A 17,185-nucleotide genomic window follows, 5' to 3' on the forward strand; every position below is an offset into this window, starting at 1 on the left:
TACGAGTACGTATATTGTAACAGATTATACGTGCAACGATCTTCTTATCGCTCTAAGCAAATGAAATTATCAATTTTCAGTGCTCTTTTCATTTTTTTAAATATGATTGTGATAGTACAGGATGCAACAAAATTTTCTACACAAAATTTGTTTCATTTATTGTACAATACTGTAATGCCTCATTTCTAATAAAATTCTGAAAAGAAATTATAATCGAAGCGCGAAAGAATATCGAATTTTTGGAGGGTCTATGTGCTACCCCTAAGAAGATTCCTTCATCCATAGAAAAATTTTGGAAAGAAATTATAATCGAAGCACGAAAAAATATCGAATTTTTAGGGGGTCTATGTGGTACCCCTAAGATTCCTCCACCTATAGAAAAATTTTGGATAGAAATTATAATCGAAACACGAAAGCATGCCGAATTTTTGGGGGGTCTATGTGGTACCCCTAAGAAGATTTCTCCACCCATAGAAAAATTTTGGAAAGAAATTATAATCGAAGCACGAAAAAATATCGAATTTTTAGGGGGTCTATGTGGTACCTTTAAGAAGATTCCTCCACCTATAGAAAAATTTTGGAAAGAAATTATAATCGAAGCACGAAAGCATGCCGAATTTTTGGGGGGTCTATGTGGTACCCCTAAGAAGATTTCTCCACCCATAGAAAAATTCTGGAAAGAAATTATAATCGAAGCACGAAAGAATACTAAATTTTGGGGGGGTCTGTGTGGCACCCTTAAGAAGATTCCTTCACCCATAGAAAAATTCTTCCATGTGAAATTCACTATGCTCTACATATAAGCGAGAATTTTCATTAATATCAAGGCTGATACTTGTTTCACCCACTGTGCACAGCTATCTCCCCGTACTCTCGTTTATTTATCTAAAACTGAACCGAGAATTGGCACGAAGGAAGGGAACGTTATTGAACGTAATACTCGATAATCTCGCGAAAAGAAACGATAATTTCGATCTATACACCGACCATAAAGCAATGCCGATTCGAAGCTTATTATTATCGTGACGCATAAATCACGCGTAATTCTTTCGTATCTCGGGTCGAAAAATTCGTCTCAGCTGCGAGAAAGGCTGTCAGAGCAACGGCGAATCGTTTCGACATACGATTTAGAACAAATCGATTGCCTGCTCGGCTTTTTGCCGATCTTCGTTTTCTCCTCGCGTTACAGTTTCGCCTGGCTCGTTGCGCAACCATGCATTTTCTCCTGATGGATTCGCGTAACCTTCGTTCCCCGGATGCATCCATCGTGAATGGGGAAACGCTAGATGGATGGACGCGACTGTCGTTACCGGAGGAATGTAGGCGAGAGGACCGCGAACCTGTTCCATCGGACGAGGCTGGAGAATTCGCAGATTCATCCGCGCGATACGCGCGCGACGACGGCTGCGAAGCGCTTCCGGTATCGCCGTCCCACGCGCGCCATTCGTTTTTATGGTTGTTGAGTAATCGCGTGGGATCTCCATTGGCCCATTCGAACGCTTCAAATTTCTGCAGTGCGCGAAACCGATCGCGGCTTGTCCGGTAATCGCGACATTTGTTAAGTTGTTACGCTCGCTTCTCATAATGGGAACTTTATAGTTGCTGATGGAGGGAGATAGTGGATTAGGTGGTAAATAGTTTCGGGATTTTTGGTATAGAATTGCAGCCATTTTATTTGAAATAAAAGAAATTTTGGGGGGGTAAACCTTCGTATAGAATACCAGCCATTTTATTTGCAATAAATGGAATTTTTGGGGGGTCAACCTTGGTATAGAATACCAGCCATTTTATTTGGAATAAAATGAATTTCGGGGGGGAGATGAATCTTGGTATAAAATAGCAGCCATTTTATTTGAAACAAAAGAAATTTTTGGGGATGAAGCTTGATGTAGAATAGGAGCCATTTTTTGTGCAATAAAATGAATTTTTCGTGGAGTTTGATACTTAACAGTAGCCATTTTCTTTGAAATAATAGGAATTTTTGGGGAACCTTGTCATAGTCATTTACTTTGGAATAATTGGAATTTTTGGGGAACCTTGTTATAGTCGTTTACTTTGGAATAATAGGAATTTTCTACGCACTTTGTTATAGAGAAATAGTAATTTTCTTCAAAGTAAAAGGGATTTTTGGTGAACTCTTTGCCGTATATCTGTTGACACTTGCAATTAGACAAAAATTTCGCGACAATTTAATTATTTTTAATACAAACACGTGTAATATGTTTTCAATATAAATATCACAATTTTAGTACTACCCCTAAAAAAATTGTTGGCCCGGCATGGCAATAGGAAGTTGTCAAAAGCTACTTAAATTTTTCATACATGAACTATTATAATACACCCAAAAATTAGGGTATTAAATCAATTTGATATAAAGTAAAAATCAAAAGACGAAATAATTTAAACTTTCGCTGATCATTCAAAAGAAATCACTGGTAAAATATCGAGTTCAGTCAAAAGCCTTTCGCCAGTAGTACAAATCACTTGCTTCACCAACAAACGTTAAATTTTCACGGATAATCACAGTAATTTCCACGATAATCAGGATAATCGCAGCTGCACAAAATGAAGAAAAATTATGAAAAATTGGATACATCCGCTTACCATTCCCTGGATTGAAATTAGAAACCATTGAAGGGATTGCCATGAATCCGGGGGCATCCAGAAAAGGAGGAGCATGCAGGACGACGGCCATCGCGTTTTCCTGCAGCGGAAGGCTGCTTTCCCTAGTCACGCTACACGGCAAAAACGATTATTAATATCGGGGCGGGTTAACGATCGCGCGACTCGCTTGTCGAGCCGGTGATTTATCAACGGTGTAAACACTGGCCTGGAATTTCCCTGTTTGCTTAGCCGTCGCTCATTAGGCCTGTACCGCGTCGAAATCGCGGTGCAAAATTAGATTTGCGCGTTGTGCAATCCGAGGAGCGGAAGAAATATCAGCTCGGAGCAGCGAAAGCGAGAACGGTGTGTCTGCGAGTGGCACCTGAAATCCCTGAGATCACCTGTCCCCTGTCAATTTTTCCTGAGCCATCCGTGTCCTAAGTAGGGTAATTTATGACACTGGTCGGCGACAACCACTTGTTACTCGCGTGCACAGTTGCATAGCGATTAGCAAATAGATATGGCGGTTTGTTTGATATACTAAATGGTAGAAGAAGATCGAGCGAGAAGCGAAGAGTCGAGTGATGTAAATTATAATACCGAATGCAGAATTTTTAATGAAAAACAAATGACGTTTGAGACTCGAGTGCAAAGGGTTAAGAGAACTATCGAGAAGTCGAGTCGAGGTAAATTATAACATTGAATGCAGAATTTTTAATCAAAAAATTAGGAATGGTCGCTAAATGCTGTCATAGGTTCGGTGTTAAATGCCTATGATGGTGACGACAATGTCAGCTGTGTCCTGCGATTCTCAGAACTGAACAGAAAACCTTCGTTCGCACCAATAGCAATCCCTGCACGGAATATCGGCCAGAGTAACCTAAAACAGAAGAATATCGGTCATCGGTGGTCGATACTTGGCACATCTGGCATCGTCTCTGCATTCTAACGATTTCAGTTGCACTGGAGCAGCAGAGCAGCTACCACGTGTCACGTCAAAACGTCTCTATATGCGAGTGCACACTGTACCAATCACGTCGTCGATAAATGTATTTTTATTATAAAGAAACAACACAAATATAACCTTAAAGAGTGCGAAAGCTTTACGTACGCATGACTATAGTATAACCTATACACAGAGGGTGATTATGGTCACCGGCTACCAAAATTCAGCCAAAAATTAAGACGAGTGCATAGCTGTCTTCGCAAAGAGTTGCAAACGCTATTGCAATGACTCTTTTCTCCTTTTCTTTTTTTTTCTTGTCAAAAGACTTGGCTCCCAAATGCTAAACACTGCGCATGCGTAATGTTTCCAGTTTGGCAGGGGGCGCTGCGTTCTACGGGAGGGATTTCGCGACGAGGCCCGCCATAGCGAAAGGGTTAATAATCTCTGTTTGGTACTGTTTGCTTCTTCTACCTATAAACATCTGCTCTTAGCTTCACCTGATCCTTGTATTTCGAGCTGCTTATTCCAATAATTCGGCTTATAAGACCCGTTCTCGCGTGTTTCTTCCACTCGCTATCACCTATGGCGAGCAGAGGATCTCTGTTATTACCAGGTGATCGATTCGCATAACTTTCCCCATCGCGTGAGATTTCTTTCCCCAATAAGTATATACGCAAATGGCGAGCCGAGCCAGAATTTTTTGGGCTCCGCGACGAGTGGCGTATCTCCCCACGACCACGAGGATATCGACTATCGAAACGACCCGAGGTGTCGATTTTTTCGCACCATGCCGTCAGATCGTATCGCGTTCGAGATTCGCCAGGCGACTGGTCGAACGGAGGAGAGTTCTGAAAGACAAGTGGACTGGAGTTTTTCGCCTGGACACTGAATCGAAGCGTTGTGGCCGAGGCATCTGCGTGAACGTCGAGTAGCACTCGGCATCCAGCTGGTTCTGGCCATCGAGAAATCGAGGACAGGCGGCTATTTATATTTATATGGGCAGCTATTTAGCCGAACGCTGAAATCGGTCGGCTGGCAGGCCGGTAGCCGCGGGAAAATTCTCAGCGTCGCCTTGCTTTCCATACAAAGCTCTCTCGACGGGCTGTTTTTGCATGGATCTCGCGCGCCAACCACGCGTCCGCCTTCGCGGCCCTTTTTTCCGCGAGAACAACTCGCCCGCGGTGCACCGGCGAGGAACAGACTCTCGAGCGTTCGAAGCGGGATTAAACGCGGGTATCCGGTTCTACGGTCGCGAGGAATTTCCGGGATTTCACGGGAAATCGCTCGGTCGCCGCCGTTTCCGCCGATGGAAAGCGAGGCGTCGGAAAAGCCAGGCGTGGAAACCCGCCACGCGTTTTGCTTTCGACTGCGGTTACCTGAAACGATCCGCCGCGGGTTTTTAAACGGGACGTTAAAGCCGAGCAGCTCGCTTCATTAAGTCTCCTCGCAGCGGAACGACCGCGTCTTGCTCCAGCGGCCGCGGTCACCGCGCACCGGCCAAACCAGTTCCGGCCTCGCGTCTTCTAATTCTCTCAATTCCGCTCGTTTAATCGCTCTTCCTCTCCGAGTAGTTTGCAATTTAATTCGGCAAAACGCTATGGAAATATAAACGAAACCGAGTGACTGTCGAACGTCGATGACTTGGGACGAATGACGAACAATTACCAAGGGCCCCAGCTTCTCCCCCTTATGTGCAGGGGTCTGAAAAAGGTGGTCCAATCCTGTTCCGATCACGCGTCCTTCGCATGCAGTTGTTTGTACTGGCAGTCTCGTTGAACCAGGTATAGACGAATTATTTTGTCACTTGGATTACGTCGACACTCGAGTACCTGAGTGCATGCCGTTGTCATGACGTTAGATCATTTGAAAGTGTGTTTTGCGCAATCTTCTTGTAATATTCCCTTGGGTTGACCCTCTAACTACTGTGGGTTCCATAAGGTTTAACAATCTTGCGCTTGTGATACTGTCATCCTAATTGTAATACCTAAACGCGGTCAAAACTACTTTCTCCTGTCAAATTTTAAGTATGCACGATAACAATTTAATGCAGAATACAAATAAATGAATAATATTGTTTAAATTATTGATTAAGCATTAAGCATTTTGATTATCATTTGGATATAATTAATTACTCAGAAATGCACGCCTGGTGAAAAGTTTGACAGTTCTTAGCGTGCATAGCAAATGGATTCCTACCGTATAGTACTGTTGCCATTGTCAAAGGGTTTAAGGGAGCAAGACAGTTCTTTTCTTATCTTAGACAGCAGTCTGAAGTCTTAAAAGCAATATACGAAAGGACCCAGCCTTCGAAATAAATTATTTTTGGATGTAAGTCAAAACCGATTCGCGATCTTGCGTCGGTATATCTATGACGACTTGTGCTCAAAGTGTTAAATAGATGGTTCGGACTTTACATCGAAGAACCGCAAAGGAACCGATTCCTCGATCCGAAATAAAAATTGTGGCTGGAGGAGGAAGAGGCGCGAGGCGTCGGTAGCATAATCGAGCGTTACGCGCGAACGCGACGCAACGCTGACTTTCTCGCCGACCATGTGAACTGCAGCTGCAGAACGGAACACGTGGTCACCCGTTGTGTTCTCTCCCTATGCGGATCTCGCGGCTGATGAAAATAAATACCGCTTCTAATCCTGCCTGCTAGCCAGCGCGCGCCACTCTCGCTTGCGACACCGCCGCGATAACGACAAGCAGAACACCGATCTTTTCTGCATAAATTGCAGTTTTGCACAACGGCTGAAAAACAACAGACCCGAGCCTACGAAATCGCGCGATCTGTCGCAAGCATCGAGGATACTTTCGCGTCGGATAACCGTGTCCCTAGCGCCAATGACACCGTACTCCATATACCTGCATACACCGCGCTCGCAAGGCGAATTTCCATCGCGTGGAACGAGTCTGTTGGAAGCCTTGGTACGGGGTACGGGGCCGGAGCGGCGTAAAAAGAGCCACAGGAATCCGAGGATCGCGTGTTCTCGGGGTTCCGACGCCGGAGAAGCAGGTTAATTTTCCCGCGGCTTCCGGCGACCTTGGCGACCGGTGCACCACGCGAAGAAAGAAACCGAACTCTCGTTGCATCGCGCAGGGTAAGAGGATGATCGGTGGAGCACACTCGGTCATCGTCGTGCACGCCGGAATGCCGCGAATACCGATTCCAGCAGGTCGTTCACCCGCTTCCACGACGCCACTCCGCTCCGCTCGTCCCTGCTCCGTTTGGGCCCGTGGAAAGCCGAGAACTCGTCCCGTCTTTCTCTCCGGGAAACCAACCCCTCTGTCGCGTCCTCGAGTAAATCATCGACCCCTTGGGAAAAACCATTCGTCTTAATTCCCTCTGGTGCCATCCGCAGCGTCTGGGCGTCTCACTGTGCAACAGGGTCTAATAATCGCGCGATTATTCTCGATCGAGTCCTCTATTGGGGGACCAAACGCATCACCTTTCAAATTTTAGCGAATTTTTATCAATTTTTGGCAAATTTTTGGCGTGAAAGAAGTCGAGGGTAATTAAGATTCGGTCGGAATCGAGACGATCGGTAATAATTCGTAGCAAATCGGCAATAAATCGATAGTAATAATGGTAGTAAGAGAGTTACACGGGGTTGGAACGAGGTGGACCTCTCGAGGTCTGTGGTTTCGAGTCGGAGGGTCGTGAGAAGAAACGGCAGGCCATATGGGCATCCTCGGGTTTTGCAGCGGAGTTATGCGAGGACAACGGGAGCAGGGGGCCCAGGCGTGGAAAGCGAAATCGAGTCGATCGGCCTGTTAATTGCGGTTACCTGGTTCCCCTGCGGTGAATCTCGGTTTGGAGGCGAAGATCGGTGTCGCGACCGGCTCGTAAAACGGAATTAACCCGGACGACGCGACGGCGATTGAGTGGTACGCTTTTTAATCGCGATTCGAGCATCGGCCTTTGCATTTTTATCGGCCCGCAGGTTGCGGTAGCTCGCGGAGGAGCCGGGTGTACCGATCGCCGAAAAATACGGCAGTCCATTAAATGCAAATAACGGCGATCCTAGCGAGCGGTGGCCCGCGAAATTTACGTATCAAACGGCGGAGAGCTGCTCGATGGAGATGCAGCTTGAGCAGACAGAGAGAGAGAGAGAGAGAGAGAGAGAGAGAGAGGAGAGGGAAAAGTCAGGGTCCTCTCCACCGGCGAAAAATATCTGAAAGTTTCTCAATCATACGCGTAAATCTCCACCCACGACCTGTGCTTGGGTGCCAACTTGTCGCTGCCAGATTCACGGTCCCCGTGCCATTGAATTTCGAATTCCAACCTGTCGTTGCATCATCGGAAATAGAGAAGAGGATGGAGAGAGGGGGGACACTCGGATGATTCGACGTTGGAACGGGAAATAGCAGTCGGAAATAGTTCCAGCGACTAATCCCGGGGCGAAAAGTCGAGAATGCTTTCGCTCTCGCGAGCGTGCGCTGGAGAAAACAAAGGAGGCAGAGTGAAACGGACAGAAAGTTGCCGGATGGGAACGTCCCGCGGGATTTTTCAGCATCTCTCGGCCTCGTTAAGCTCGGTTTGCTGACCTGACGGAAGCATATGGCGGAATGGTGCGTGCGCGATGGCCGACATCGGCCGTCTGCCGGGGCAATTGTCGAACAACAGGGCCCCGTCTGCTTCTCGGTAGCTCGCGCGGCGGTCCGCGATCGTTGTTGCACGATTATTAATCACGATAACGAACGGCGTGGCCGTTGGATAAATTTGTCACGCTTCTGCGAAGCAGCGTTCCGTCTTCATTAAGTCTCCCTCCTCTTCTGCTCCCTCGACCGCGACTCGGCGAGCGAGCGAATTGCTCGGCTTTGCGTGCTGCTGGCTGCACGCTCGAGATCTCGAAATTTTCGCGAGGAAAGAAAAGGAATCGGGGAGGGGGAATTATTCGCCGAATTCCAAGCAAGCCGCTTGGAAAACAACAGCGATCCCGTGGACGTTCGCACCTGTCGTCCAGCGCGATCTCCCGGCTGGCCGGTGTTTATACGCGCACGGGAAATATGGCCGTTTACATTCCTGCGCCATTTTTACCGCGACCCTAAACCGTTTCTTCGTTCTCCAAATACTTGACTCCACGCCAAACGGTTTTCGTTAGGCCGGCTGCCGCACGTAGCCGGATTTCCATCGGTTTTATATAAATCTGAGCGCGGGTTGCGCCTCGTCTCGGCTCTCTCCGAATAATCCGCTCCTTCCGAACCGTCAGCGATAAATCCCCGATGGGAAAACGGCACCTGCTGGCGAAGCCTACGTTTCGCTCGGCCATTGTTACCCGATGGTACGCCTCGCAAGTATCCAGTATCGAGTATCGAACGATATGCGCTTTACGCGCGAAGCATCGCGCAGAAACCGGGAGAAGGAGGCCGGAAAACGTCGGAGGGATGGAAATGAGCCAGAGATCGTGCTTTCAAACACGCCATTCGTCATCTCGCGAGCCACGGGAAAGTCGCTCTTTCCAGTCGCTCGCAACCGGTAAAAGACACTCTCGAAACCGACTACCTTTGCATTCGAGACGTTCCTCCGCATCAATCGTGACAACGGGAGCACGATGCTCTCTTGCGATCGAGACATCCGTTCCCCGTGTCACGAGTTTCTATTGTACGTTCTCACAGGTCTCTGTCGTCGTCTAAATTCGAAATTCGAAATTCCCTTCGCGATTTCACGCTTCTGACTCGGGATTTTAGAATTTTAAAGATTTTTGTCCATTCGCTGGAGGATTCTTCGATGGAAAATGGAAAAAATTTGGAGAAACTGTCGCGAGATGACGATGATGAACGCTGACGGGGTGAGGAGAGGAAATGGAGACGAAGGAGCAGAGAGAGAGGAAGCTGGGTAACCGGTTAAGTATACGCGCGAGCAGGCGCGTAAAAGTGCGACACCGCGTTTAATTTCGGCTTTCCTCGCGCCGAAAATATTCGCGCCACTTTCCGTGCCGGCATAGCTTCGCAGCTAACAGGGATTCCTACGGGGACCGGTGTCGGTTACCTAATTATAGTTGCATAGAAATCTGTAAGGGGACACCGCGACAGATCGGGCCGCGCCTTCTGCAACTCGGGTTGCAGTGAAAACGCGCAACAGCCGCCCGCGCGCACGCACGCACGCGGAAGATTCTTTGCGTGCGTGCGTGCGCGCGTACGTGCGTGCGTGCGCCGCCGCAGCTTCCGGATAAACGCCGGCTCGCGCTCCCCGCCTTTTCCCCGGCTTTTCTTTCTTCTCTCTTTTTCCCGAGTCTTGGTAAAATCCACGTCGTCGATGCGTCGGAAAATGGGAGAATTTTTCTTGCTAGTCTTTTTGTGGAAGGGGATCTGTAAAAGTTTTGAAATTGAGAAATGGTGGGAAGCATAGGAGAATTTGCGGTATAAACTTTGATATCTGATCGGAGGTTATTTTCTTTTTAATTTTGGATAAAAAATTCTGGCATACTTACTTTGCATTTAAAGTGGAAATTGTTGCATAATAGACCTGGGGAAAATTGGGTGTCTTTCTCCCGCGGGAATCTGTACAAATTTGAAAATTGAGAGGTTGTGACAATTATAGGGTAATTTACGGTATAAAGTTTGGTAGTTGGTTACTTTCTTTTTATTCCAGATAGGAAGCTGTGTATTTTGCATTTAGAGTGGAAATTGTTGCAAAGTTGATCTTGGGAAAATTGCAAGCGAAGCTAAAGGAAATTTCAAAATGATGTAATCTACAGTATCGACTTGAATTGTTCGATACGATTCAACTGCGCAAAATTTAAAAATTCGGAAAATATTCCGAAATTAGAAAACAATTTTTAGTATGGCCACCGATACCTTTGCGTCATAGATATCTTGCATAAATTATCTTCTTTCCGGAGTAACCTGTATCCAGCCTCTTTTACGTCGATTCCAGACCTAAAATATTCAACGTTGATCAGTGCCAGTCATTTACCAACTAGGTCTACTATTTCTGAAAGCCGTCGTCGAGAGATTTCAATTGGCTGCGTTCCTAAAGACTATAAACCGTCGTTTAGGGTCAATAGAGTGGTCGTTGCTTGACGATTCGCGTGTATCTGTCGCGGACTTCCGAGCACTGGTGTCACGAGCGGAATTGCACCGATTCGGTTCGAATTTGGTGTAATACCCGGAAACAGAGTTACGTGGTTCTCGAGCCGGACCGTTGGACGAGTCTATTTCGAGACGTTGCTCCCTGCGCGCCCTCTATCGCGATCGCGAACGATAGGCGTGGACGCGAATCGAGGAAGCGAGGTTTCCATTATCGATTACGTCTTCGCGGGTCTCAGGTGCGGTCCGCGTGCGGTTACAAAATCCATGGAACGACGCACGGTGACTCGGCGACATCGGTAATCGATCCCTTTCACTCGCCACATCGATTCGCGTTACATAAATTCACCGATTAACGCGCGTTAATTAACCCTCGTTTGCCCGGCTTTCTTCGCGCAAGCGTATATTCCCGTACGCGTGTCTTTCACCGAGACACTTTTACGCCGGTATTACCGACCGGGATAACAGATGCGACGCGCGCGACGTGTTTCGGTGGCGAGGATTCCGCGAAAGGAAACTCGAATTGGCGCAATTATAACGCGGTTGCAACACCGCGAGTGGGCGCAGGAACGAGACAAAAGCGCAGACACCCTCGCGTACGTTCACCCGCCTCTGGCTCCAGCACGTACTGCACGTCCGGAATGATTGTGCAAATACTTCGTGATACTGCAATTTACAGCTGAACCTTGCGCTTTCGTTTCGACGGGCTTCCGTGCACACTCGTCGTCTCGCGAATCATCGTCGTAAAGTCGCGGTTTAATTACGAGACGCTGCAAACTCTCCGCTACGCGTCGCTCTGAAACATCCCTTTACCATTGTCCCGTTTACACGCGTGTATACACTATCGCGTTCATGTGTATCTACCAACGCGACCTCTCGCGAGTTACCGACGCGACTTATCGACCGAGCGAATCGAGATGAAAATTGGCGAAATAAAATGGAGGGTAATGGCGTGTTCGCGGGACGATCTGTGCACGATGGAAACGCCGGTTGATCGGGTTCCACGGTGGACTCGTTCGAAAAGGAGTGGACGAAGGAGGAACGCGTTGGAACCTCGCGTGAATCGAAACGAAAAGTGATGCTGTCGCTTTCGTTCGCCACCGCTTTTGGGCAGAGGATTTCCCGGCTATGGCGCGGCGGAGAGTCTCGGGGCAAGCGTCGTTGAATCGCGGTAGTGTGTCATTCTAAAAATAGAGGAGAGGTTGAAACGAGAGAGTTAGCCGCGATCCGGGAGAAAGAGAGAAGGGATCGGCTCTCCTATAGTCCCGGTCGTGAACCCGAAGAACGACCTCGGTGAAACGCCGGCCAAAGAGAGGGACGAGAGAAAAGAAGAGAGTGCTTTGTGTGGATACGCGTACACGTGTGTGTGTGTCTGTGTGTGTTTGTGCGGGATCGAGCGAAAGAGATCGAGAAAGCGGGAGAAAAAGATCGACGAATGGACAGAGAGGGAAGGGAAGGAAGGAGAGTACCGCGAAGGAAGGAGAAAAAGAAAGCGGGGAAGACGGGGAGAGAGAAAGAGAGAGAGAGGGGGAGAGGAAGATCGAATTAAACGGACAGTGCGCGAAAGACTCGAGAGGCACGACGACGACAGGCCTGAAAGCGTTCTGCGCGCTTTTAAATATCACGTTGTGTCGTGGAGCATGGAAAAACGTGCGCGCGCGCATGCGCACACCGGAGACGCCGCGGCACTCGCGCATGCGCACTCCGACCACTTTCTAATTTTACTGCGACGCAGCTTAGTTTATGCCAGAATCGGTTCGACCGTTCTCTTTCTCTGTTTATAAATCGTGCGCCGCATCGTGGCCCACGGTACACTGGAATTTCTCGAACGGTTTTCCACGCATAGTCCATCGGATACGTTCCACGCGGAAAAAACGAAATGAAATTCTCCGAGGAAATCGAGGAAAACGAATGTTCGTCGCGAGACAAGATCGCGTTACTCGTTCGGAATGATCACGGTGTCGCCGATAATTCGCGCAACGACGCGCCTAACCTAACTATATATCGACGTCGACGAGACAGTTAGGTATTCTTTAACGACCACTTCGAGCCAATATATGGTTCCGCGTCGCTTCGCCGATCCGCTAAAAACGACTGCGTGGAACATCCAGCGTGTGGAATCGCAATCGTGGCCGTCAATTGGACGTTTAGGAGCCCTTTGCGTTACGCCGGTTCGGACTCGGCTAATTCGCACCCACTAATTCATCGCGTTTAAGAGCGCGTGGTATTCTTTTCGGCTCGGATGCACGACAGGCCTGACCCAGGGCAACTTTAACGAGCCGGGTAACATCGATTAACGCTCGTTTCGCCGGCCATAAATTTTTCCGCCAAATGGTCCCGGAATAAACCGAACGCGACAGATTTAGACCGTGAAACGAGAAGACGTTACGCAAACGGCTTTTCGTGGCTGCGGGGTCGCGGCGCGCGCGGACCATGATGAGAGCCTTCCAGTTTGCGAAACAACATGGCTCCAGGAAGCGTGCAGCCGGCGCGGTATCCTTGAGCAGTTTCGGATTTCATTTTCGAAATGCGTTCCGTGGCTACGGCATAAATACGCGGACGCGCGGAATGGCTAATAATAGGAGGATTTGGCTTGGCAGCCAACAACGCGGGCCTGCAACCGCTTCCCGAGTTCCATACGGCCGTATCTTCCGTTAATTTCGATGCACGCGAGAGGACACACCGTCGTCGGGAATTAACTCGGGTACACGAGACCTCGGGCTGTTATACCGGTGGCTGCATCGAGTGTCGCGAACCTCGTGGCGGCCCTCGGAGAAGGACAGCGGATCTCGTTGTTCACCGAATCCGGAGCAAACTAAGAATAGACCTCTGCCTTCTCTGCCTTCTCTGCTCAACGACCTACCATCTTCGGGCCCTCCCCCTCCCGCATATTTTCGTAATCGTCGGATCGCGGATGTTTATGCGAGGGGGAACGCGCATCCAAATCCGCCAACATATTAATAATCCGTGACTGACTTTTAAAGGACGTCCCGGCGCAAGGCGAAAGTTGCGTAACGCCGCATGGACCGGTCGCCGCGTGCAGAAAGAAAACGATCGTCGCGGAATCTAATTCCGTCGGACGAATTAAACCTCCCTTCCTGCACCGAACACCGACCCTCTCGCGCGAACCGGGGAAATTATTCGTCCAGAAATACCCGGTGACCTTCTTACGAATGGCTCGAAAAGGAGGAGTCGGTTCCTAGGCGAAGTCGATTGGGTATCCAGCGTGCAGCCGGAAGATAATTCTGCGGGAAAGAGCGTGCGAATTGGCAAACGGGACATTAATCTATTATTTACGCGGCGTAAATCAATGGGAGTGCGGTTGGAAGGGGCCGGGCGCCGAGTTTCTCTCGAATTCTCGCCGTTAATTTCCTGGCCGAGGTCGAACTCGTTGTCCCGTCGAGAAGTCGACGAACAACGAATGCATTTCTTCCACCGTTCACTTTATGGGGCTACTCGCGCAGCGAGCTTTGCCTTCGTATAACCATAAAACCACCGCTGCCGGGTGTTGCGAGCCGCGCCGCCATTCGACTCGGACTCGCGAGTCACTCGCTATTCCCTCCGCGATCGTTCCTTCCCTCCAGTTCCTTCCAACCGTCGATGCCCAATCCCCAAATCTCTTCCCTTTTCACACGTGTCGCTAAAACGCGTTTTCTCTGGTGATTGCAGGTGCCCAGGGTGTGACTGACCGTCGAACCAGGCGCGCCATAATGGCGGAGGTGGCGACCAAGAAGTCGATCAATGTAGTAAGTAGCAAAAAGAGCGAGGTGTGTAGTGTTCAATCTAACAACGGTTTGATCCAGTTGGATAACATAACCTCGAGTAACAAGCAACTAATCTCGTTGTGCGACAACAACGACGACGAGGACGACCTAATCCTGACTAACAACACGCGTAACGAGCTGGACACCGACGACAAGAGTCTTCAGGAGTTAATCGAGAGCGAGCTAGCGCTAAGAATCTGCTCCAGCACCGAAGAGGAGACCGGTATAGAGATGGACGAGCAGCAAGAAACGACGAACGAACCGGAAACCGTTAAGAGGATCGTCCTGGACAGGCAACAGGACGCCCTGGACGTGAACACGGAGTTCATCGCGGCGGAAACCGAGCATTCCGCGCTGGTCGAGAAACCGTACAGTTATCAGAACGGTCACATGTCACCCGAGACGAAAATCTCGGATTCGTCGTACGAGGCGAACGTGAAGCCGGAATCGATCGACACCGGGTTCCGGGACGAGCCGGAGGCACAGGCGTTCGACGAGCAGCCGGAAGTTGGCAGCGCGATAGCGATCGAAGAAACAACGACGCGCGAGATCGATCAGCTGGCACGTGCTCCGTCGGACGATGAGAAAATATTTCCAAAAGACCAGGACAACGAAGAACCGTGTCCAGATCCCGTCCTTCGGATCTCCGAGGCCGCGGAGAGGTTACCGGAAGTGCAGACTACGGCCCAGGAACCGTTCGAGTCGCCCTTCGAACCAGACGAGGTTCAGCTAACCGCTACGTCCGCGACCTACGTCGACGAGTACCAACGAGAGAAAGAGGTTCAGGTCACGATCTTGGAAGCTTCCACGGAATCCACGGACACCGAGGAGAAGGTAAACGTCGGACCAACGGAGGAAAGCAATTCGCAGAGCAAGGACATCATAGACACGTGGACGGAGCAGACGACCTACGCCGAGGACCAACAGGCTGGCCAGTTTTCGGATAACTTCGATCAATCGTATCAAGAGGACGCGGAGGTCTTGGAAGAATTCGCCAAAGAGACGGTATCGGAGGACAGGAAAACGAAGGACCCCTTTGAGCTCGCGATAGACACGGAATGCGACAAGGAAGAGGAAGCGGAGGTCAAAGATTTCCTCGCGGACGAGGAGTGGATGAAGATATCGATGAACGATAAATCTTGCAGCTTGGTAGAGGAGAAAATCCCCGAAGATCTCGAGGAGCCGTCCGTTGCAGGGAAGCTCTTGGAGGAGGAACCAGAAGAGGAGATCCGCGACACGCCGACCATGCAGTCCAGAAGCTTCGACGAGGGAACCCTGAGCCATTCGGAAAGCTCGATCGAGGCAGCCAGTACTCAAGAGTTTCTGGATATGGAACGACGGGTGCTGAGCGAGGAAAATTACGAACAGTATCCACCACGAGACGATATTCAGGCTCGCGAAACCCTGACGACTGCGGAGAAGGCTGATCCCCGGATAAGAAATTTGCTGGACGAGGACGAGGAAGCGCAGGGCAAGGAGGAGGAAGCTAAAGAGGAAGCGAACGATAACGTGGACGAGCAAAACGCGATAACGGAATCGTCCAGTGAACTGTCCGTGTCCGAGCCCACGTTCATCGAGAAGACCGAGGTAGTCATATCCGAGACCAGCGTGAAGATAGTCTCCGAGACCCAGTGTCTCGAGATTGACAACGACGTGGAACCGGTCGACGAGGATCTCCAGCTTCGCAACCACGAGCTCGAGTCGCCGGCTCGCGCACCCCTTGCCACCCCCGACGACGAGACCAGCGACGTTTCTAACGCGGGTGACGTAAGTGTTGCTTCGTTTGCGACTAATCTACCATCGACGTGGACTGTTCTCGAGACCCGTAGGATCGAGACTCGGTATCGAGGTACGACGCTTGAGAGTTCCCCAAACTTCTACCCCTCTAACTAGATGCTTGGCATTCTCATTTATTTATTTATTTATTCGTAGAAATGAGTTGTGTTTATATACTTGCTCGCTACGTGTTGAGTGCTGTGTGCCGTTTTCATTGACTAAATCAAGGGTGTCCAACCTTTTAGCTTCCCTGGGCCACGGTGGAAGGAGACCAGTTGTTTTGGGCTAGACCTAAGGAAGGAATAGACCTAACGCTAACGGTGATGAGCGAATGAAAACGTAAAATATATATTTCTTTTTATTATAATTGGAACAACGTGGGATTAGTTTGACGTTGTTTTATACATTTTATTTGATATTTTGTATATAACATTAGGCCGCGTTGATACCTGCTTTGGGCCGCGGGTTGGACACCCATGGACTAAATAATTAGCGGAATCTTTAACACGTTCGCTACCATGTGCCACATATCGGTAAGAGAAATAGTATTTTAATCTGGAATACGAGAAACGACGAGAGATGCTTCTATGTAGCGTAAGCAACACACTTTTCTCAATTGTGCAAATTCTTCGCAGATTTGCCGATACTCGACTCGCTCTTGGCTCGAGCTAGGCTGTGGATAAGCGACTCTTTCCTCGAACGGCGGTAGCGAACGGGTTAAACGAAGAAAATACGTATTATCGACAAAGTCGACAATCAGTGGCCGCAAGTAGAGAGTAATTGGGCGACCACAGTGTTTCCGGCGGAGCCGTTTCGTTCTGAGCCGATGGTACCGCGCGTCACGTTACAAAGAGGCAGTGTTATTCGCGTTCCTGCCGAGTGTTGAGTAATTCTTGCAAACGAGCCATTCCGGCTCCGCTTTTCCTGCCGGCGCTCTGAACGCTAATTACTCGCGTTGCGCGTGCTCCCACGCATATTTCGTGGCGTTGATAATTAATCTCGTTAATTCTCCGCTGCGTCGATGTCAGGTAAGCTCGCATTCTTCTCGATCGACAATAAACCG

The 17,185-nt window shown here is 49.2% G+C and overlaps 1 protein-coding gene across 1 annotated transcript in view; it reads left to right on the forward strand.

Moving 5' to 3' along the window:
* LOC108552853 (uncharacterized) overlaps positions 1-17,185 on the forward strand; it is a 64,091-nt gene that overhangs the window by 19,612 nt on the left and 27,294 nt on the right. The window contains 2 exon segments of the mRNA XM_017907535.1: positions 14,252-14,328; positions 14,386-16,113. Coding sequence (XP_017763024.1) covers positions 14,293-14,328; positions 14,386-16,113 — 1,764 coding nt within the window. The 5' untranslated portion in view covers positions 14,252-14,292.

Source organism: Eufriesea mexicana, unplaced genomic scaffold, assembly GCF_001483705.2.
Source record: "Eufriesea mexicana isolate 0111107269 unplaced genomic scaffold, ASM148370v2 scaffold8199, whole genome shotgun sequence".
NCBI classification, from domain to species: Eukaryota; Metazoa; Arthropoda; class Insecta; order Hymenoptera; family Apidae; genus Eufriesea; species Eufriesea mexicana.